Source organism: Scyliorhinus torazame, chromosome 22, assembly GCF_047496885.1.
Source record: "Scyliorhinus torazame isolate Kashiwa2021f chromosome 22, sScyTor2.1, whole genome shotgun sequence".
NCBI classification, from domain to species: Eukaryota; Metazoa; Chordata; class Chondrichthyes; order Carcharhiniformes; family Scyliorhinidae; genus Scyliorhinus; species Scyliorhinus torazame.
The window spans coordinates 6,545,636-6,567,822 of record NC_092728.1 but is presented as its reverse complement, the minus strand read 5'-3'; the positions used below and the strand labels follow the sequence as shown (position 1 = coordinate 6,567,822).

At 51.5% G+C, this 22,187-nt stretch overlaps 1 protein-coding gene across 1 annotated transcript in view; it reads left to right on the top strand.

Moving 5' to 3' along the window:
- The first annotated feature begins 19,909 nt into the window (after positions 1 to 19,909).
- The window catches only part of LOC140399413 (ubiquitin carboxyl-terminal hydrolase 11-like), a 134,094-nt gene continuing 131,816 nt past the window's right edge, over positions 19,910 to 22,187 (top strand). Inside the window, exon 1 of the mRNA XM_072488992.1 lies at positions 19,910 to 20,012. Coding sequence (XP_072345093.1) covers positions 19,930 to 20,012 — 83 coding nt within the window. The 5' untranslated portion in view covers positions 19,910 to 19,929. The remainder of the gene's footprint in view (positions 20,013 to 22,187) is intronic.

The following is a 22,187-nucleotide window of genomic DNA, read 5'->3' as shown; positions in this document are numbered from 1 at the left end:
GGCTCCGATTTGCAATAACCACAGGTTCGCGCTGGGCAGGATAGATGGCGGGTTCCGGAGCTGGCAGAGAGCAGGAATTAGACGGATGGAGGATCTATTCATAGACGGGAGTTTTCCCAGTCTGAAGGCGCTGGAGGACAAGTTCAAGCTGCCGCCGGGGAATGGTTTCAGATATCTGCAAGTCCGGGACTTTCTGAGGAAACGGGTGTTGGCTTTCCTGCTGATGCCGCCACGGGGGATACAGGACAGAGTGTCCGGTACCTGGGTAGGGGAGGGGAAGGTGTCAGATATCTATCAGGAGTTGAAGGAGGCAGAGGAGACCCCGGTGGAGGAACTGAAGGGCAAGTGGGAGGAGGAGCTAGGTGGAGAGTTAGAGGCGGGTCTGTGGGCGGACGCCCTAAGCAGGGTTAATTCCTCCTCATCCTGTGCCAGGCTCAGTCTAATACAGTTTAAGGTGGTACACCGGGCACACATGACGGCGGCGAGGATGAGGAAGTTTTTCGGGGGAGAAGACAGATGTGCGAGGTGTGCGGGAAGCCCAGCAAACCATGTCCACATGTTTTGGGCATGCCCGAAGCTTGGAGGATTCTGGCAGGGGTTTGCCAAGGCAATGTCCACGGTGCTCAGTACGCGGGTGGTGCCGAGCCCAGAGGTGGCGATCTTTGGAGTGTCGGAAGATCCGGGAGTTCAGGGAGTGAAAGAGGCCGCGTTCTGGCTTTTGCGTCCCTGGTAGCCCGGAGACGGATCCTGTGGAGGGACTCCAAGCCCCCAGAGTGTGGAGACTTGGGTCAGTGACATGGCGGGGTTCCTCAAGCTAGAGAAAATAAAGTTTGCCTTGAGAGGGTGAATGTTGGGGTTCTCTCGGAGGGGGCAGCCGTTCGGCGACTTTCTCGGGGGAAGTTAAAATGTCAGCAGATGCACTCTGAAGGGCGGGGGGATGCAATATGGTTAAGGGATGTACAGAAGCGGTTGGGTGGGAAATGTCTAGTTTACCATGTTGTTGTTTATGGTATTATTTTGTTTGTTATTGTTATAAAAATTTTGCAAATACTTCAATAAAAATATTTTTTTAAAAAAGAGGAGTCATTGGTATTGGCGTTACAACATTTTGACATTTATGTTGCTGACAATTCATTGGAGACAGACCACAACGCATTCAAGTTTCTGGAAACGTTTACAGATCGAAATGTAGGACTGTTTAGATGGAGTTCATTGCTACAACCATTTACTTTACAAATTAGACATGTAGCAGGAAGAGAAAACATGATTGCCACAGCTTTGAAATGTATGAGGACTGGAACGTTCGAAGATGGAAAAGGAATACTGAACTGGTTTTCACTCATGTTTAAATTTGCATGTTTAAATGTAATATAACATGAATGTTATCGAGTATTAGTTGTGTTTAGTAATGAGAAAAGTTTGGAGTTAGAAGGCTTTGGGAAAGCCATCTTATATTGCTGGTTTATTTTTTTTAGGGGGGGAGGTGTGATGAATGTTGGAATTTCAGATACATTGTACTCTATGTATTTGGCGCTGTGAAGGTTAAACGCCTGGGTTAGTGTGTGTGACTGCTGTGTTAGTGTTTTTAAATAATCCTGGTTTGTAGGGCGGCACGGTGCCTCATGGCGGTGAGGACCTGGGTTCGACCCCGGCCCCGGGTCACTGTCCATGTGGAGTTTGCACATTCTCCCCGTGTTTGCGTGGGTCTGTTGCTAACTTTTGGTTGGTTCAATTGGCTCTGTTTTATAACCTTTGCTCTAGAGTCGCCAGGTATCTTTATGATACCGCCACGAGGTACATGTTCAAGATCAATAACTCAACGCACCAATTAGTAAGATTCAAATCAAAGCACATTTATTATACACAGTAAATCACTACTCATGCATAAACTCTACTTTCTAGGCTATTTCTATCACTAAAAGGCCTATACTTAGCTTTGGACTGGCCCACCAGGTCAGGGGAACAAATGGCCTTTCGTTCGGGTTCTGAAACTGCGGGATTCAAAGCTGGTATGGACTGGTAGCTGGGAGCGCCTATCTCGTAGCGAGCGTTGACTTGAGACTTACGTTCTTTGGAGGCAGCTGGACAGGTCACTGTCAAGGGTTGCTTTGCATTGCTGAGTGACCCTGTCAAGAAGGACGATTTGAACTTGGGGGCTTTACTTTATAGTCCCCAGGGGCTTCCCGCCTTTCGAGGCGGACCCCGTACCTGGTTCCAAGTGATTGGACTTCGTTCCAATCGCTTGGTTCGATTTCTCCAATACTGGAGCGGTTCCCTGATCGATGGGCGGTCTTTAAGTGTCCGTTAACCTCTTTTGTGTTGGCTCCTGCTGGCGCCAAGGAGTCTGGCTTGGCCTTGTTTACCTTAAATGTTTCGATTGTTCCCGGGATCGCTCATTACTATGTAGATGGCTGCCACATTACTATGCAGATGGCTGCTTGTATCGATGTTGTCTGGGTTTCTGCAGAGTCTAATACACAGTAACTTGCACCTACTAGTTTTTGCCTGTGTTGGCTGAATTTCCCTTCAGCCTTTGCGGTTCTCCATTTTAAGTCGGGAAGTGGCCAACTCAGGTGGCTACACTCCCTCCTTGTGATCCTAATGCAAAGCGTGAAGGATCACATAACTGCGTTGTTCTTCATTCCCTGACCCGGCGAGCACTCTTCTATGGCCTCTACACTGACCATAACTATGCAAGAAAATTTTTAACTGACAATTCTAAGTGGCGCTATGTCAAAACAGGGTCATGCATTACAAAAGAAGAAAAACGGTACCTCTAACTGTCCTTAATAAACTACACTCACTCAAACATTCAACCATACTGACTTCCTAAATAATACAAACAAGATCATAGCAGCATTATTCACATTTTTCCTGGCTTGGCAGTCAAGCTCAGGATTGTACAATCGCTCATGAAACACATTTCTTTATTCACAAACAGAACGCAAATGAATGTTCTTTATTATAGATCGCGGGGGTCTGGGGTCTGGTCAGAACTGAAAATAGGGGATCTGATCCTATAAACCGGGGTGCGAGCACGGTAGGCTCTCCTTCTCCATTTCCTCAGACGAATAGTCTGCACGATGCAGCAGAGTATCGCCAACACTAATAGGGATTTTATCAAGTAGGACAGGGAGTACCAGGTTATAAACCTGTCACACCAAGATGCTGTGGTGTCACTTGTGACTGGGCTCTGGGTACTGTGGGAAGTGAATCATTAACGGCTGGGAGGGGGTTGGGGTCAGGGGGTTCACGTTCGCGCGCAACCAAATGTCCATTAGGGTGATGAGCAACACGGAGGATGTCCTCATGGTTCTTCTTCTTTCTCTTCTCTTCTCTTCGTTTCGTCTCTTTTCCTGGAGCTTCTGTGGGATCAAGCATAGTGCCTGTTACTATCTTGGTTTAATATTTCGTCTATTAGTATGTCTGTCCTTCAGTGCCAATTCTCTTTTTACAATTTGTCACCATGTGTGACTCCCTCATTTTTAAAAAAAAACGAATATTCAGGAGAAGACACACTTACAAATAATGAACCAGTGCGAACCGTCTCGCAGGCTGTGCGAATTACCATCCAAATGTTTGAGGATGTAAATAGCATAGGGATGGCGACCAACAAAACAAAACTTTTTGAACAAAAATTGCCGAAATGAGGTGCGTATGGGCCGCGCTGGGTAAGATTTGGATGGAATCCCCGGGTAGGACGGCGACCAATTCCGTGTGTCCTCTACCCGAGCGTAGCTGACCAGAGGGGGGTCCTCAGGCAGGGCGGGTCCCAATGGCGTTTCTCCATTGCCTGAGCAACCGATAAGAACGGGCAAGAATGTAGTCATCGTGGGGGGGTTGCCGTATTGGTTCTACCTTCGAACCAGAAGGGCAGTTACGAACGGGGGTCTGTGTTTCTGTCGACGGACGAGTTCCTCTGAACTGGCGTCTGGGACATTAACACGTCTCTGTGGACAAATTAGTTCCTCTGAACTAGCGTCCGGGACAAACTAGTTTCTCTGACGCCAGTGGGCGTCAGAATGGTGGTGGCGTGGGGCCGTGAAAAAAATATTTAACAATACAACTACAAACAACATTAAACATGCTGCAGGTTCCATCAGAAAGGACACCGTTTCTCCCAAGCGGTCCCTTTTTAAAACATCATCTGGACACCTCAGTTATCGGTTGCGAACAGGGTCGCAAAGGGGTTCTCGTTTTGGGAGTCAGACTCAAAGTCGTCATCTTCTCCCGGATGCCATACTCGTGAGTGTATAAGGGCGGATAGGGCTGCTTGGTGCGATTTGGGGTCCAGCTCGTCGTCCCGGATGAGTCTGAATGAATTATCTCGGTGCCAAAAGGTGGTGTCTAGTTCTGTGGGGACGAAGTCGGGGTCGTAATCGTAGGTCGGTGGTCGGTGGTGGGGTTTGTTTAGGAAAGTGATCATGAAGGGATCACTCGAATCGTGGTCAGATTCGCTGGGTGTGGGGCCTGTTGCATGGGGATAGTAGGGAGGCGTGCTGTGGCTGTCGTCTGAGTCACAGTCTCTGTCGCTGCTGCTACAGTCGGTGGGCGTTCCGGGGCGGAGTGTACAGTTCGGGGGTGGAGTCGGGGTTGAGTCCGTGGCTGGGCTGGACGTGTTGGGGGAGGGTAGGGTTACGTTGGCTGTGGGCGGGGCGTGGTCTGCTGCGTCGAGCATGACGAGGTGTGTGTGGTTCGACTGTGGTCCATATGCCTTAAGCTGGTTAATATGGAACCACGCAGTCTTTCCGTTGGGGAACTTTATTTTGTACACGGAGGGGCTTACTTTGTCCGCAATGGAGTACGGACCCGAATATTTAGGTGACAGGAATGTGCTGGGGTTGTATACGGAGAGCATGACCTGCTGTCCTACACTGAACTCAGTCGCATGCACTGTCTTATCGAAACAGGCCTTGCTCTGTTTCTTTCGTGTGCCTAATCGTACCGCGGCTGCTAGCTGAGCCGTTTTAACATTCTCTACCAGTTGTTCTACTGCTTTCTCGTGTGTGAGGGCCGTCACTTCGGGGCTGGTCAAATCTAATCCTTATAAAAATTCTCTGCCTTTCATGGGACGTCCGGTCATGAGGGTGTGTGGGGTGTAACCTGTAGATGTTGAAATCGTATTTCGCAAAAACATCAGCGCAAAAGGGAGGACTGAGTCCCAAGTGGTGTTGTTTTGCTGGACCATTTTTCTGAGGGTGGATTTTAGGGTCCGATTCATGCGCTCCACGATACCACTTGACTGGGGGTGGTATCTTGACTTCCAAAAGGCCTTTGATAAGGTGCCTCACGGGAGACTGCTGAGTAAAATAAGGGCCCATGGTATTCGAGGCAAGGTACTAACATGGATTGACGATTGGCTGTCAGGCAGAAGGCAGAGAGTTGGGATAAAAAGTTATTTTTCGGAATGGCAACCGGTGACGAGTGGTGTCCCGCAGGGTTCAGTGTTGGGGCCACAGCTGTTCTCTTTATATATTAACGATCTAGATGTCGGAACTGGGGGCATTCTGGCTAAGTTTGCCGATGATACAAAAATAGGTGGAGGGGCAGGTAGTATGGAGGAGGTGGGGAGGCTGCAGAAAGATTTAGACAGTTTAGGAGAGTGGTTCAAGAAATGGCTGATGAAATTCAACGTGGGCAAGTGCGAGGTCTTGCACTTTGGAAAAATGAATAGAGGCATGGACTATTTTCTAAACGGTGACAAAACTCATAATGCTGAAGTGCAAAGGGACTTGGGAGTCCTAGTCCAGGATTCTCTAAAGGTAAACTTGCAGGTTGAGTCCGTAATTAAGAAAGCAAATGCAATGTTGTCATTCATCTCAAGAGGCTTGGAATATAAAAGCAGGGATGTACTTCTGAAGCTTTATAAAGCATTAGTTAGGCCCCATTTAGAATACTGTGAGCAATTTTGGGCCCCACACCTCAGGAAGGACATACTGGCACTGGAGCGGGTCCAGCGGAGATTCACACGGATGATCCCAGGAATGGTAGGCCTAACATACGATGAACGTCTGAGGATCCTGGGATTATATTCGTTGGAGTTTAGGAGGTTGAGGGGAGATCTAATAGAAACTTACAAAATAATGAATGGCTTAGATAGGGTGGATGTAGGGAAGTTGTTGCCATTAGCAGGGCAGACTAGGATCCGGGGGCACTGCCTTAGAATAAAAGGGAGTCACTTTAGAACAGAGATGAGGAGAAATTTCTTCAGCCAGGGAGTGGTGGGTCTGTGGAATTCATTGCCACAGAGGGCGGTGGAGGCCGGGACGTTGAGTGTCTTTAAGACAGAAGTTGATAAATTCTTGATTTCTCAAGGAATTAAGGGCTATGGAGAGAGAGCGGGTAAATGGAGTTGAAATCAGGCATGATTGAACGGTGGAGTGGACTCGATGGGCCGAATGGCCTTACTTCCACTCCTATGTCTTATGGTCTTATGGTCTTATGGTATGCGATGTGGAATTTTGGGTAATGCCAAATACCGTGAGGATGTTCTTCATGACACGTCCTGTAAAATGGGAACCTTGGTCGGATTCAATGCTGCGGGGGAGTCCCCATCTCGTAAAGATGTGGTGGGTTAAGATCTTGGCTGTGGTCTTTGCCGTGTTCGTTCTGGATGGGAATGCCTCTACCCATTTTGTAAACGTGTCTATCACCACGAGTACATACTTATAACCATTCCTGCGAGGGGGCAATGGTCCTATAAAATCAATCTGGACGTTAGTCCATGGGCGGGTGTGACTAAGTTGAGCTTTCTTGGCGTATCTGTCTGGATTGTTCTGGGCACAGATAAGGCAATTCTCAACGTAGTGCGTTACGTCTTCTTTTAAACTGGTACACCAACAGAGCTGCCTGAGGTGGGCTGTAGTGGGATCAATTCCCTGATGTCAAATGAGCTGATTCCTGTCCTGTTCAGGAACCACATAAAGGGTGTCTTTTAACACCACACCGTCATGTGTGGTCAGTGCATTTTTAAATCTCTCGTAAGGTGCCGTACATTTTCCTTTCAAAATCTCCCTGAGATTGCTATCCTGCTTCTGGGCCTGCACTAAATCCTCGATCTTAGTCTGCGAGACCTGAACTGCATTCACTGGGGCGCTTTCGGGGGGTGTCCAAAAATATCCGTGCCTGGAACCTGCTTTTGCCAGTGCGTCGGCTTTTACATTTCCAGGGGGGGAGGAACGATGGTGACTACGAACTTTAACTATTCCAAAAGTCCTGCTCTGGGCTTTTTCTAAAATGTGGCGGAGCAATGGGGCTGAAGGGAGGGGATTTCCATCTGTGGAAACAAATCCTCTTGCTTTCCACAGGGGTAGGAATTCTGTAAGGCTGTTGCAGACATAGAGGCTGTTCGAGTATATGTCTGCTGGGCTGGGGAAGGAATCTGGGTGTTCTACAATGTATGCCACGGCTGCTAGCTCTGCCGCCTGCGCGCCTAAGTCTCCTGGAAGTTTTATTGCGATTTCTTCTAGGGCGCGTCCCTGCGCGTCCTCGACATAAATGCCGCATCCTGTTATGCGCTTCCCTTCTAATATTGTGGAAGATCCTTATGGATTTGCACGTGTCTGTGTGCTTGGGGCTCTGGGGTGAACTACCTATCTTTCTGGGGATGTCTTTGCAATAAAGGGGCCTGTGTTGTGGTGTGGTGAGATGATTTCACATTCATGGGGGGTGCCTGGGTACTGTAGGTTATTTGCTAAGAAAGTGTGGGTCTTTGTCCGTTTCACAGTGATGTCCCGTCCCTGCAAAAGGAGGGTCCATCTGGCTGCTCTAATCTGGCTGACGGTACCGTCCTTGAGTCGTCCGTCAAGGAAAAGTTGGGTGGGGGTGTGTTCCGTCAGGATTGTGATGGGGTTCAGTCTGGTTATGTAAGAAAAATACCGTACTGCCCAGAATACTGCGAGCAGGTGCCTCTCACAGGCTGAAAATCCCTGCTCCACAGCATCTAAGACTCTGGAGGCGTAAGCCAGGGGCCTTAACTGTTCGTGCCGTTCCTGGAGGAGCACGGCCAAAAGGGCTGTGCTTGCTACCTCTATGCCTCTATGGCGTAAGGGGAAAGCGGGTCTGGAACTTGTAGTGAGGGGGCTGCTATGAGTGCTCTTTTCAAAGAGTCCACAGCATACGGATGCTGTGGAAGCTATTCCCAGGGGGCTCCTTTCTTTAGGAGGTCTGAGAGGGGTGCTGCCTTGCTGGCAAAACCGTAAATGTGGTTTCGGCAGTAGCCAACCAGTCCTAAAAACGACTGGAGGGCTGAAACATTCTGGGGAAGGGGCAATTTGGCAATCGAGTCAATCCTTTTATGCTCGATCTCGCGTTTACCATGTGTGATAATTGTACCCAAATATATCACCTTGTTTTCCAAAATCTGGGCCTTTTTGGGGTTAACTTGTGGTAATACCAGGTATTGCAGTATCTGAGAGGTGGATCCATTGGCTACACCCAGGAGTCTACCATTGGCGAATGTACATAGCTCCGCCCTGAGAGGCGGAGTATAAGAACCAATGCCATCCCTTAAGGTCGACCCGCCTTCCCTGTTTGCGAACCTCACCCCGGATTGCAAACCCGTCGCCACCAGGAGCAGACGGTACAGTGCCCAGGACCGGACCTTCATCAGGTCCGAGGTCCAAAGGCTGCTGAGGGAAGGGGTCATCGAAGCGAGTAACAGTCCCTGGAGAGCTCAAGTAGTGGTGGTTAAGACCGGGGTGAAACATAGGATGGTCATCGACTATAGCCAGACCATCAACAGATTTACGCAGCTGGATGCGTACCCTCTCCCCCGTATAGCCGACCTGGTAAACAGGATTGCGCAGTACAAGGTTTTCTCCACGGTGGATCTCAAGTCTGCCTACCACCAGCTACCCCTCCGTCATGGTGACCGCCAGTACACTGCCTTCGAAGCAGATGGGCGGCTCTATATCACCTTTTAAGGGTTCCCTTCAGTGTCACGAACGGGGTCTCAGTCTTCCAGCGTGAGATGGACCGAATGGTTGACCGGTACAGCTTACGCGCAACGTTCCCGTATCTTGATAACGTCACCATCTGCGGCCATGACCAGCAGGACCACGACACCAACCTCCGAAAATTTCTCCAGATCGCAAATATCCTTAATCTGACCTACAATAAGGATAAATGTGTGTTTAGCACCGACCGTCTAGCCATCCTCGGCTACGTAGTGCGAAGTGGAGTCATAGGCCCCGACCCTGAGCGCATGCGCCCCCTCATGGAGTTCCCCCTCCCTCACTGCCCCAAGGCCCTAAAGCGCTGCCTCGGCTTCTTCAGCTATTAAGCACAATGGGTCCCCAATTTCGCCGACAAGGCTCGACCCCTGATCCAGTCCACAACCTTCCCCCTGTCGACGGAGGCCCGCCAGGCCTTCTGCCGCATCAAAGCGGACATCGCAAAAGCCACGATGCATGCCATCGACGAGTCCCTCCCCTTCCAGGTCGAGAGCGACGCGTCTGACGTAGCTCTGGCGGCCACCCTCAACCAAGCGGGCAGGCCCATGGCTTTCTTCTCCCGTACTCTCTATACTTCCGAAATCTGCCACTCCTCAGTCGAAAAGGAGGCCCAGGCCATAGTAGAAGCTGTGCGACACTGGAGGCATTACCTGGCCGGCAGGAGATTTACTCTCCTCACGGACCAACGGTCGGTTGCCTTCATGTTCAATAATGCACAGCGGGGCAAGATTAAGAACGACTAGATCGTGCGGTGGAGGATAGAACTCTCCACCTACAACTACGAGATCTTGTACCGTCGGGGGAAGCTGAACGAGCCTCCTGATGCCCTGTCCCGCGGCACTTGTACCACTGCACAAGTGGACCGCCTCCGAGCCCTCCACGAGGACCTCTGCCACCCGGGGGTCACTCGTTTCTTTCATTTCATCAAGACCCGCAACCTGCCCTACTCCATCGAGGAGGTCAGGACTGTCACCAGGGACTGCCAAATCTGCGCGGAGTGCAAACCGCACTTCTACCGGCCAGAGAGGGCGCACCTGATAAAGGCTTCCAGTCCCTTTGAACGCCTCAGCATGGATTTCAAAGGCCCCCTCCCCTCCACCGACCACAACACGTACTTCCTGAACGTGATTGATGAATACTCCCATTTCCCATTCGCCATCCCCTGCCCAGACATGACCACAACCACTGTCATCAAGGCCCACCAGGGTATTTTTACACTGTTCGGTTTCCCCGCGTACATACACAGTGATAGGGGGTCCTCCTTTAAGAGCGACGAACTGCGTCAATTCCTGCTCAGCAAGGGCATCGCCTCGAGCAGGACGACCAGTTACAACACCCGGGGAAACGGGCAGGTAGAAAGGGAGAACGGAACGGTCTGAAAGACCTTCCTGCTGGCCCTACGGTCCAGGAATCTCCCAGTCTCCCGCTGGCAGGAAGTCCTCCCGGTGGCCCTTCGCTCCATCCGGTCGCTGCTCTGTACAACCACAAATCAGACACCTCATGAACGTCTCCTTGTTTTCCCCAGGAAGTCCTCCTCCGGGACCTCGCTCCCAACCTGGCTAGCGACACCCGGACCCGTCCTGTTTCGGAAGCACGTGCGGGCGCACAAGCCGGACCCGTTGGTCGAGAGGGTCCACCTGCTGCACGCCAACCCCCAGTACGCCTACGTAGCGTTCCCCGACGGCCGCCAAGACACGGTCTCCCTTCGGGACCTGGCGCCCGCCGGAGCCCCACGCGCACCCGCACCATTGCCCCCACCCCCACCCTCCCCGCAGCACCTGACCGGAGGGTCAGTACTGCCGCCGTCCCTACCCAGCGCCGAACAAGCACCGACGCCCTCTGCAGGCGCCCCCTCCTCCCTGCCCACTTTTCACCCCGACAGCGCCGCCTAGGGGTGACGAAGCTGCCTAGGAGGAAGACACCACGTTCCCGGAGTCGCAACTGCTGGGACCCCCATCAGGATCACCACCGAAGCCCAGACGCTCCAGAAGGACGACCAGGCCACCAGATCGAATGATTGCTGCACCATGAACACTTTGCTATTACCCTCGACATCACGGCACCTGTGAGGATTTAACACACCTCCATACCTGGTCATACCATGCAAAAGGCGACATTAACGCTGGCCATCACCCCGCCGGGCTCTTTTTTAACAGGGGGTGAATGTGGTGATACCAGGTATTGCGGTACCTGAGAGGTGGATGACCATTGGCTAGACCCAGGAGTCTACCATTGGCTAATGTACATAGCTCCGCCCTGAGAGGCGGAGTATAAGAACCAATGCCGTCCCAGCAGCCTTCACTTTCTGTATCAAAGCTGCTGGGAACAGTTCTAGCTGATTAAAGCCTATTAGTTATGACTCGCCTTGTCTCGAGAGTAATTGATTGCTCATCATAACTTTACAACCAATTTTCTGTAGGAGTTCCAGGAGTTCGACCAGAAGCTCGATGTGCTCTGCCTTGGTGTCTGTCTGCAGTAGTAGGTCGTCTACGTACTGAACCAGACATTCGGGGCGAGAGAATTTGGCTAAACCATTGGCCAGCTGTCGGTGGAAAATGGAGGGGGAGTTGTGGAATCCTTGTGGCAGGCATGTCCACGTGTACTGCTGATTTTTGAAAGTGAAGGCAAATTTGTATTGGCACGCCTTTGCCAATGGAATGGACTAGAATCCATTACTGACGTCCAAAACCGTAAAGTATTGTGAGTTGAGTCCCTGCTTGAGCATGGTCTCGGGACTTGTGGCTACCGTGGGGGCTGCTGCAGGGGTGACTTTGTTGAGTTCCCGGTAATCGATGGTCAGTCGCCATGATCCATTGGGCTTTCTCACTGGCCAAATCGGGGCATTATTAGTGGAGGCTACTGATCTGAGTACGCCCTGCTCTAATAAGCTTTCTATTACCTTGGAGATTTCTCCCTCTGCCTCTTGGGGAAATCCATATTGCTTTTGGGGTCCAGGGTCAGGTCCTGTGATTTGAACAGAACCAGTCATCTGGCCACAGTCGTGTTTGTGGGTCGCGAATGCTGTCCTGTTCTTTTGTAACACTGCCCTAACCTGCTTGTCTGTGCTAATCGTGGTCGGGTCAAACCAAAATTTGCCTACTGCGCTAATCTTGTTTGCATATTCTCCTATGGTGAGCGTTGCGGGGCTCTTGCGGATTTTGCCATTTTCCAGACACATTGGTTGACTGGATCAAAGGTTAGGTTGTGGGAATTCATAAAATCTATGCCGAAAATGTGTTCTGCTGTGTGGGGTAGATCGACTAAAACTATGGGCTGCTTGGTGGTGATGTTGCCGATTTGAATGGGTACAGGGGCTGTGATGTGTCCCTGTTGTGAGTGGCCTGTAAAGCCGCTGAGGGTGATAGTGGCTGTAGTGGGCCACGTGTCCTTTTGAAACATGGTGGAGGAGTTGATTGTGGTGCGGGACCCTCCTGTGTCCCAGAGAAACTCGATGGGCTGTCCCCGTATCTTTGCTGCAACTATTGGTCGTCCGGACCTATCCCAAAGGGTGTCGCAGACCCAACTGGGGAAGCACGAACACCGTCAGTCCGTTCCGTTCAGGTCCGTCTGGTCTGAACGGGTGCTCACACTATGTATGGGCTCTGTCCTGTTCTTATTCAGAGTGCCCGTCTGCTGGGCTCTCTGTGGCTTTCGTGGGGCATTGCATTCTCTTGCAAAGTGTCCCAACTGTCCACAGTTGTAACACTCCTGTGGTTTTTGTGGGGGGCTGTTCCTGCCTTCGTTCACCCATGCGGGGTTCTGGTGCGTTTTCACCGCTTGGATGTCTGCTTCTGCCTGCTGTTCCTCGGGTTTCCGAACTGCGGGTTTGTTTGGTACAGACTGCTCCCAGGCGCGGGACATTCTTTTTACAACCCATTTCTCATTATGAGCCTCCTCTGGGGGGTCATAGTTGGTACAGGCTTTTTGTCCTGCCTCTGTGGCAGGGGAGATAAGGGTGCTGGTCCATTTGGCCATACCGTCTTGGGACAAATGGGCGCGGTCTCAATTACCGAAAACTGCTGTGAAATGAATCCACAGGCGTCCAGCAAACGCTGTGGGGTGTTCTGCCTTTTTCTGCCTGCACTTATTCAGGCCTTCTACGGGGTCACCTTTGTTGTAACCGATCACGTCTAGGATCGCTGCGTGCATTTCCTCAAGGGTGCCTCCTCCTACATTCTGTGGGTCGGGAAGGGCTGCTACGACCGAAGGGTCTAAACTCAAAACTGTGAGCTTCACGTGCTCACGGTCGTCCAGGCCGTACATGGTCACCTGATGCTTTACTCTAGCAAAGAAGTGGTGGGGGTGTGAGGCGGGGAGGAACGGTGTGATTTTCTCGCACCCGTCCCCTAATTGGGTCACGGTTAAGGGGGTCGTGTACAGGAATTCCATGTCTCCTTCCGATGTGACTGTGCGGTGGGTGGTTACTGGATTGATTGGTGCCTGAACTATCTGCTCTATGGGGGGTTGGGGCGCTTTTCTCTTCTGGGGCTTTCCTTGCGCACATGTTCCCTGAACATATCTATGCGCAGTCTCATTTAATTCTTCCCAATCCGGGCCGTCTTCTGTATCTAACTGGGATCCAAAAGTGCTCTGGAATCCTTTCTGAACTGAAAGTAAAGACTGCAGTTCTGCAATCTGCTTCCGGCACTTTGCATAATCTAGTGAGCTCTGTCTGTGCTCCGTGGTGGTGGTATGGAGTGCTCGTAATGCTGCTTTCAGGTGGCTACACTACCTCTGCAATGCCTCTACCTGTTTCTCTGTTTCCTCTCTTACCAAGACTGCACGTTGCGTGTCCTGTTAGGCCTTTTCGTACTATGTCTGGAAGCTGCTTAGGTGCACCAGACAGGACTGGTGTGCCATCTTGGCATCATCCACCTCTCCGTCCTTTGCTGCTAACTTCCTTCTTAATTCTAGGTTCTCTTTCTCTATCTCGCTCACATCGACCTTACTCATTCGATGTGTCTCCTCTATCTCTTTACGGAGCGTCCGAACCACCTCCTCTGTGCCTCGCAATTGTGCCAAACAGGACACGATTGCCATCGGCTTGCGATCTTTTCGAAATGGATTTCGCTCAGGTTCTCCCACCAAGTATGTCCTATACTCCCGGGACCTGTTTCCTCATTTTCACAGAATTCGCTCCAAAGGGGCCATCCTTTCCCTTTGAGGTACTTTCTGAATTCCTCTTTCCAAACGGGACGCTGACCTACTCTACTGCTGGTCGCTGCGACCACGAATTCTTCGGGGATCATGAGGCGTTGCATTGCCTGCATTGCCATCTTTCCTCTCTAAATACTTCTCTTAAAATTTGGAAGAAGGGGTATTAAGGTGGTGCTGTAATTACGGGTACGGCTTTCGCTATTTTCCAGAATACAAACTCCCGACAGTTTTGTTGCAACAAAAATCTATCAGTTTACCTTATCACCCTGTTAGTTACGCATGCATTAACACACTACCGAATTATGAGGATTGATCAGAACTGCTTGAACACTTGTGGTTTTCTGTTCCCAATTGGATTTCTAATTCAAATTTTTGGGTTCTCCCGGAGTGGTTTAGCCACTTCTAGATCGGGTCCCGTCAGGATGTCGCCAGTAATATGTTGCTAACTTTTGGTTGGTTCAATTGGCTCTGTTTTATAACCTTTGCTCTCGAGTCGCCAGGTATCTTTATGATACCACCACGAGGTTCAAGTTCAAGTAATGATCAATAACTCAACACACCAATTAGTAAGATTCAAATCAATACACATTTATTATACACAGTAAATCGCTACTCATGCATAAATTCTACTTACTAGACTATCTCTATCACTAAAAGGCCTATACTTAGCTTCGGAACTGGCCCACCAGGTCAGGGGAACAAATGGCCTTTCGTTCAGGTTCTGAGTCTGCGGGATTCAAAAGCTGGTATGGACTGGTAGCTCGGAGTGCCTATCTCGAAGCGAGCGTTGACTTGAGACTTACTTCTTTGGAGGCAGCTGGACAGGTCACTGTCAAGGGTTGGTTCGCGTTGCTGAGTGTCCCTGTCAAGAAGGACGATTTGAACTTGGGGGCCTTACTTTATAGTCCCCAGGGGGTTCCCGCCCTTCGGGGCGGACCTCGTACCTGGTTTCAAGTGATTGGACTTCGTTCCAATCGCTTGGCTCGATTTCTCCAATACTGGAGCGGTTCCCTGATCGATGGGCGGTCTTTAAGTGTCCGTTAACCTCTTTTGTGTTGGCTCCTGCTGGCGCCGGGGAGTCTGGCTTGGCTTTGTTTATCCCAAATGTTTCGATTGTTCCCGGGGATCGCTCATTACTATGTAGATGGCTGCTACATTACTATGCAGATGGCTGCTTGTATCGATGTTGTCTGGGTTTTTGCAGAGTCTAATACACAGTAAACTTTGCACCTGCTAGTTTTTGCCTGTGTTGGCTGAATTTCCCTTCAACCTTTGTGGTTCTCCATTTTAAGTCGGGAAGTGGCCAACTCAGGTGGCTACAGGTCTCACCCCCACAACCCAAAGATGTGCAGGATAGGTGAATTGATCACACTAAAGTGACCCTTAATTTTTTAAAAAAGGAATCCTGGTTTGCAGGACAGCCAGGCTTTTTGAGAGCTAGAGGTGCAATTAAAACATCGTAAAAGCTGTGGCTAATGGAGTTTTGTTTGGATTAAGAGGGTTCCCAGGGGAGCAGATAGTTGGAGACGTTGTGTTTCAGCTGGGTAAGATGATGTAACTAATGGGGGGAGCTAGAGAACCAGGCTTTTGTAGAAAAGCAGTTTCGTTTTAGATTGGGATGGGAATAGAAGTCAAGCATCTGCTCTCGATGCAGTTCAGTTAATGATATGTCTGTAGACAAACTAGCAGTCCCTTTCCAAATAGTTTGGAGAGTTTTATTTAGAGATGGAAGTCAATCTATGAAGTCAGTTTCTGAAGACTTCAGCTGGAGATCCTGCATTGTTCTGACAGGGTCAGGTCTCCTTCTTTATACCAATGTCAAAATATCTCTCTTGTTCAAAGCGGAGTTTCAAGACATCTCTGTACAGAGAGTATTCCTGAGTGCTAACAGTTTTTAAAAGTGGATTAGGATCAGAGATGGTTCTGTTGTTTGAGTGGGAATAAAGATAGCAGTTAAGGGTCACTGTATTCACTGTATTGATTAGAATTGTTTAAGGGTTTCTGGCGTGATGATAAGTATATTTTCTGGTGTGATGATAAGTATATTTTAAATCTGTATTAGTAATAAAGTTTGTTTTAATAAAACCATATCCCTATTTCTTTGGGAAATCACTCCTGGGGCGAGGAGTCCTATCCTCACAATCTGACAAAATAAAATAAAATATTCTGTCCAGTATCTTAGCCAGTATTGGGGTCTAGGCTGGGATTGTAATACAGGTCCTGGGGACTTATCAGCCTACAATTGCATCAATTTCCCCAACACCGTTTCTCTACGGATACTGATCTCCTTCAGTTCCTCCCTCACTAAACCCTGTGCTCCCCAACATTTCCGGCCTTTAGCAAAAGCTGTTGCTCAACTGAAGGCTCCCAGAAAAATTAAAAGCCAAAGTTCCGGCTACAGACCTGGCTCCTCCCCTCAATAACATCAAATTTATCCCACTCAGATCCCCAGATCTGCTTACCTAAGTCTGAACACAATATCTCCAATTGTTTACTCTTGAGGGAATCTCCAACAATCGTGACAAAATTACATTAAGTGTCTCCTTGTAAACACAAACATGATTGGAATGAATGTTGATCACACTTTTACAATGTCTTAATTGCACCTTCTGCAGACACAATCTGGAAACTTTAGCCGAGATTCTTTGATAATATTACTGCAATATTTCTATCAACATTGAACTCAAACTTTTAAAAGAATTATTGCAACAGATATAAAATACAATATATATACCAATTTGTTCAGTTTACCACAATTAACTCAGTTGGGTTTATTGGCAATGGGCTGTGATTGGCTATGTTGGTTTATTGACTCAAGGCTGTGATTGGCTATGTTGGGTTTATTGGCAATGGGCTGTGATTGGCTATGTTGGGTTTATTGGCAATGGGCTGTGATTGGCTATGTTGGGTTTATTGGCTGTGAATGGCCATGTTAGGTTTATTGATTCAAGGCTGTGATTGGCTATGTTGGTTTATTGACTCAAGGCTGTGATTGGCTCTGTTGGGTTTATTGGCAATGGGCTGTGATTGGCTATGTTGGGTTTATTGGCAATGGGCTGTGATTGGCTATGTTGGTTTATTGACTCAAGGCTGTGATTGGCTATGTTGGGTTTATTGGCAATGGGCTGTGATTGGCTATGTTGGTTTATTGGCTCAAGGCTGTGATTGGCTATGTTGGGTTTATTGGCAATGGGCTGTGATTGGCTATGTTGGGTTTATTGGCAATGGGCTGTGATTGGCTATGTTGGTTTATTGACTCAAGGCTGTGATTGGCTATGTTGGGTTTATTGGCAATGGGCTGTGATTGGCTCAGTTTGGTTTATTGACTCAAGGCTGTGATTGGCTATGTTGGGTTTATAGACTCAAGGCTGTGATTGGCTATGTTGGGTTTATTGGCAATGGGCTGTGATTGGCTCAGTTGGGTTTATTGGCTGTGATTGGCTATGTTGGGTTTATTGGCAATGGGCTGTGATTGGCTATGTTGGTTTATTGACTCAAGGCTGTGATTGGCTATGTTGGGTTTATTGGCAATGGGCTGTGATTGGCTATGTTGGGTTTATTGGCAATGGGCTGTGATTGGCTCTGTTGGTTTATTGACTCAAGGCTGTGATTGGCTATGTTGGGTTTATTGGCAATGGGCTGTGATTGGCTCAGTTGGGTTTATTGGCAATGGGCTGTGATTGGCTCAGTTGGGTTTATTGGCTGTGATTGGCTATGTTGGGTTTATTGGCAATGGGCTGTGATTGGCTCAGTTGGGTTTATTGGCTGTGATTGGCTATGTTGGGTTTATTGGCAATGGGCTGTGATTGGCTATGTTGGTTTATTGACTCAAGGCTGTGATTGGCTATGTTGGGTTTATTGGCAATGGGCTGTGATTGGCTATGTTGGGTTTATTGGCAATGGGCTGTGATTGGCTCTGTTGGTTTATTGACTCAAGGCTGTGATTGGCTATGTTGGGTTTATTGGCAATGGGCTGTGATTGGCTATGTTGGGTTTATTGGCAATGGGCTGTGATTGGCTATGTTGGGTTTATAGACTCAAGGCTGTGATTGGCTATGTTGGGTTTATTGGCAATGGGCTGTGATTGGCTCAGTTGGGTTTATTGGCTGTGATTGGCTATGTTGGGTTTATTGGCAATGGGCTGTGATTGGCTATGTTGGGTTTATTGGCAATGGGCTGTGATTGGCTATGTTGGTTTATTGGCTCAAGGCTGTGATTGGCTATGTTGGGTTTATTGGCAATGGGCTGTGATTGGCTATGTTGGGTTTATTGGCAATGGGCTGTGATTGGCTATGTTGGGTTTATTGGCAATGGGCTGTGATTGGCTATGTTGGTTTATTGGCAATGGGCTGTGATTGGCTATGTTGGTTTATTGGCTCAAGGCTGTGATTGGCTATGTTGGGTTTATTGGTAATGGGCTGTGATTGGCTATGTTGGGTTTATTGGCAATGGGCTGTGATTGGCTATGTTGGGTTTATTGGCAATGGGCTGTGATTGGCTATGTTGGTTTATTGGCAATGGGCTGTGATTGGCTATGTTGGGTTTATTGGCAATGGGCTGTGATTGGCTATGTTGGGTTTATTGGCAATGGGCTATGATTGGCTATGTTGGTTTATTGACTCAAGGCTGTGATTGGCTATGTTGGGTTTATTGGCAATGGGCTGTGATTGGCTATGTTGGGTTTATTGACTCTAGACTGTGATTGGCTCGGTTGGGTTTATTGACTCTAGACTGTGATTGGCTCGGTTGGGTTTAGCGGTTGTTGGGATTGTCGGGAGAATTCTGACCACTGGGCTGTTGTTATTATTCGTTCTGCTTGTGGGTGAAAGCTGCCAACGAGGCTGGCTCCAAATTGGATTCAATTCTCTCTAAATGTTTTATTTTATTTTAGTGTACCCAATTAATTTTGTCCAATTAAGGGGCAGTTTAGCGCGGCCAATCCACCTACCCTGCACATCTTTGGGTTGTGGAGGCGAGACCCACGCAGACACGGGGCGAATGTGCAAACTCCACACGGACAGTGACCCAGGGCCGGGATCGAACCTGGGACCTCAGCGCCGTGAGATTGAATTTGCTCCAAAGTTAAATCGCTGCTTTGAAAGCAGACCCAGCACGGTTCAATTCCCGTACCGGTCTCCCTGAACAGGTGCCGGAATGTGGCGACTAGGGGCTTTTCACAGTAACTTCATTTAAAACCTACTTGGGACAATAAGCGGTTTTCATTTCATTTCAAGTTAACCCATTAAATGTTTCCGAGTTTCCGAGTGGGGTTCTGTCCAGGGGAAAGTATGTCTTGAAGGAGGAAGACTTCGATGTGGGCAGCTGTGCCAGCACGCAGGGGCAGTGGTTATTGGTGAATCTGTGGAACTCTTTGCCGCAGAAGGCTGTGGAGGCCAAATCACTGAGTGTCTTTAAGATCAGGGGTTATGGGGCGAAGGCAGGAGAATGGGAATGTGAAAATATCAGCCATGATTGAATGGTGGAGCAGACTGAATGGCCTAATTCTGCTGCTATATCTTAATGCTACGGGGACAGGGTGGAGGGTGCACACTGAGTTGGGTGCTCTATTGGAGAGTCGGTGCTGGTTTGATGGATTGAATGGGCAGTCGGGGATGCGATTCTTGCAGCAGAAGTGGGACCGGAACCTTCCTGCGGGGGGACCCGCCTGCAGTTCCACCCGGACGGGTCCCGGCGCAGGACCGGCTTCCGGCCCCTGCGCCCCGCAGGTAGCGGGGCGGCCACTTCCGGGGGGGGGGCGATGTTGCCGGTCGGGCCCGTTTCCGGTTCCGGCGGCAGGGGGCGGGGCTCCCGCGGGGCGATGGCGGAGGCGCCGCGAGCGGAGGTTCAGAGGCGGAAAGTGGAGGAGATTCTGGAGGAGGGACTGGAGGAGGGAGGGAGCTGGTGAGGGGCTGAGGGAGGTGGTGAGGGGCTGAGGGAGGAGCTGGTGAGGGGCTGAGGGAGGAGGTGGTGAGGGGCTGAGGGAGGAGCTGGTGAGGGGCTGAGGGAGGAGGTGGTGAGGGGCTGAGGGAGGTGGTGAGGGGCTGAGGGAGGTGGTGAGGGGCTGAGGGAGGAGGTGAGGGGCTGAGGGAGGTGGTGAGGGGCTGAGGGAGGAGCTGGTGAGGGGCTGAGGGAGGTGGTGAGGGGCTGAGGGAGGAGGTGAGGGGCTGAGGGAGGAGGTGAGGGGCTGAGGGAGGTGGTGAGGGGCTGAGGGAGGAGCTGGTGAGGGGCTGAGGGAGGAGGTGAGGGGCTGAGGGAGGTGGTGAGGGGCTGAGGGAGGTGGTGAGGGGCTGAGGGAGGAGGTGGTGAGGGGCTGAGGGAGGTGGTGAGGGGCTGAGGGAGGAGGTGAGGGGCTGAGGGAGGAGGTGAGGGGCTGAGGGAGGTGGTGAGGGGCTGAGGGAGGAGCTGGTGAGGGGCTGAGGGAGGAGGTGAGGGGCTGAGGGAGGTGGTGAGGGGCTGAGGGAGGCGGTGGTGAGGGAGGTGGTGAGGGGCTGAGGGAGGAGGTGAGGGGCTGAGGGAGGAGGTGAGGGGCTGAGGGAGGAGGTGAGGGGCTGAGGGAGGAGGTGAGGGGCTGAGGGAGGTGGTGAGGGGCTGAGGGAGGTGGTGGTGAGGGGCTGAGGGAGGTGGTGAGGGGCTGAGGGAGGAGGTGAGGGGCTGAGGGAGGTGGTGAGGGGCTGAGGGAGGTGGTGAGGGGCTGAGGGAGGGGGTGAGGGGCTGAGGGGGGAGGTGGTGAGGGGCTGAGGGGGGAGGTGGTGAGGGGCTGAGGGGGGAGGTGGTGAGGGGCTGAGGGAGGTGGTGAGGGGCTGAGGGGGGAGGTGGTGAGGGGCTGAGGGAGGTGGTGAGGGGCTGAGGGAGGGGGTGAGGGGCTGAGGGAGGAGCTGGTGAGGGGCTGAGGGAGGTGGTGAGGGGCTGAGGGAGGTGGTGAGGGGCTGAGGGAGGAGCTGGTGAGGGGCTGAGGGAGGCGGTGAGGGGCTGAGGGAGGCGGTGAGGGGCTGAGGAAGGTGGTGAGGGGCTGAAGGAGCTGGTGAGGGGCTGAGGGAGGTGGTGAGGGGCTGAGGGAGGAGGTGAGGGGCTGAGGGAGGTGGTGAGGGGCTGAGGGAGGTGGTGAGGGGCTGAGGGAGGTGGTGAGGGGCTGAGGGAGGCGGTGAGGGGCTGAGGGAGGCGGTGAGGGGCGGAGGGAGGAGCTGGTGAGGAGCTGAGGGAGGAGCTGGTGAGGGGCTGAGGGAGGCGGTGAGGGGCTGAGGGAGGCGGTGAGGGGCTGAGGGAGGAGCTGGTGAGGGGCTGAGGGAGGTGGTGAGGGGCTGAGGGAGGTGGTGAGGGGCGGAGGGAGGCGGTGAGGGGCGGAGGGAGGCGGTGAGGGGCTGAGGGAGGCGGTGAGGGGCGGAGGGAGGAGCTGGTGAGGGGCTGAGGGAGGAGGTGAGGGGGTGAGGGAGGTGGTGAGGGGCTGAGGGAGGTGGTGAGGGGCTGAGGGAGGTGGTGGTGAGGGGCTGAGGGAGGTGGTGAGGGGCTGAGGGAGCTGGTGAGGGGCTGAGGGAGCTGGTGAGGGGCTGAGGGAGGCGGTGAGGGGCTGAGGGAGGCGGTGAGGGGCTGAGGGAGGAGCTGGTGAGTGGCGGAGGGAGGAGCTGGTGAGGGGCTGAGGGAGGTGGTGAGGGGCTGAGGGAGATGGTGAGGGGCTGAGGGAGGTGGTGAGGGGCTGAGGGAGGTGGTGAGGGAGGAGCTGGTGAGGGGCTGAGGGAGGTGGTGAGGGGCTGAGGGAGGTGGTGAGGGGCTGAGGGAGGAGCTGGTGAGGGGCTGAGGGAGGTGGTGAGGGGCTGAGGGAGGTGGTGAGGGGCTGAGGGAGGAGGTGAGGGGCTGAGGGAGGAGGTGGTGAGGGGCTGAGGGAGGAGGTGGTGAGGGGCTGAGGGAGGTGGTGAGGGGCTGAGGGAGGTGGTGAGGGGCTGAGGGAGGTGGTGAGGGGCTGAGGGAGGTGGTGAGGGGCTGAGGGAGGAGCTGGTGAGGGGCTGAGGGAGGTGGTGAGGGGCTGAGGGAGGTGGTGAGGGGCTGAGGGAGGTGGTGAGGGGCTGAGGGAGGTGGTGAGGG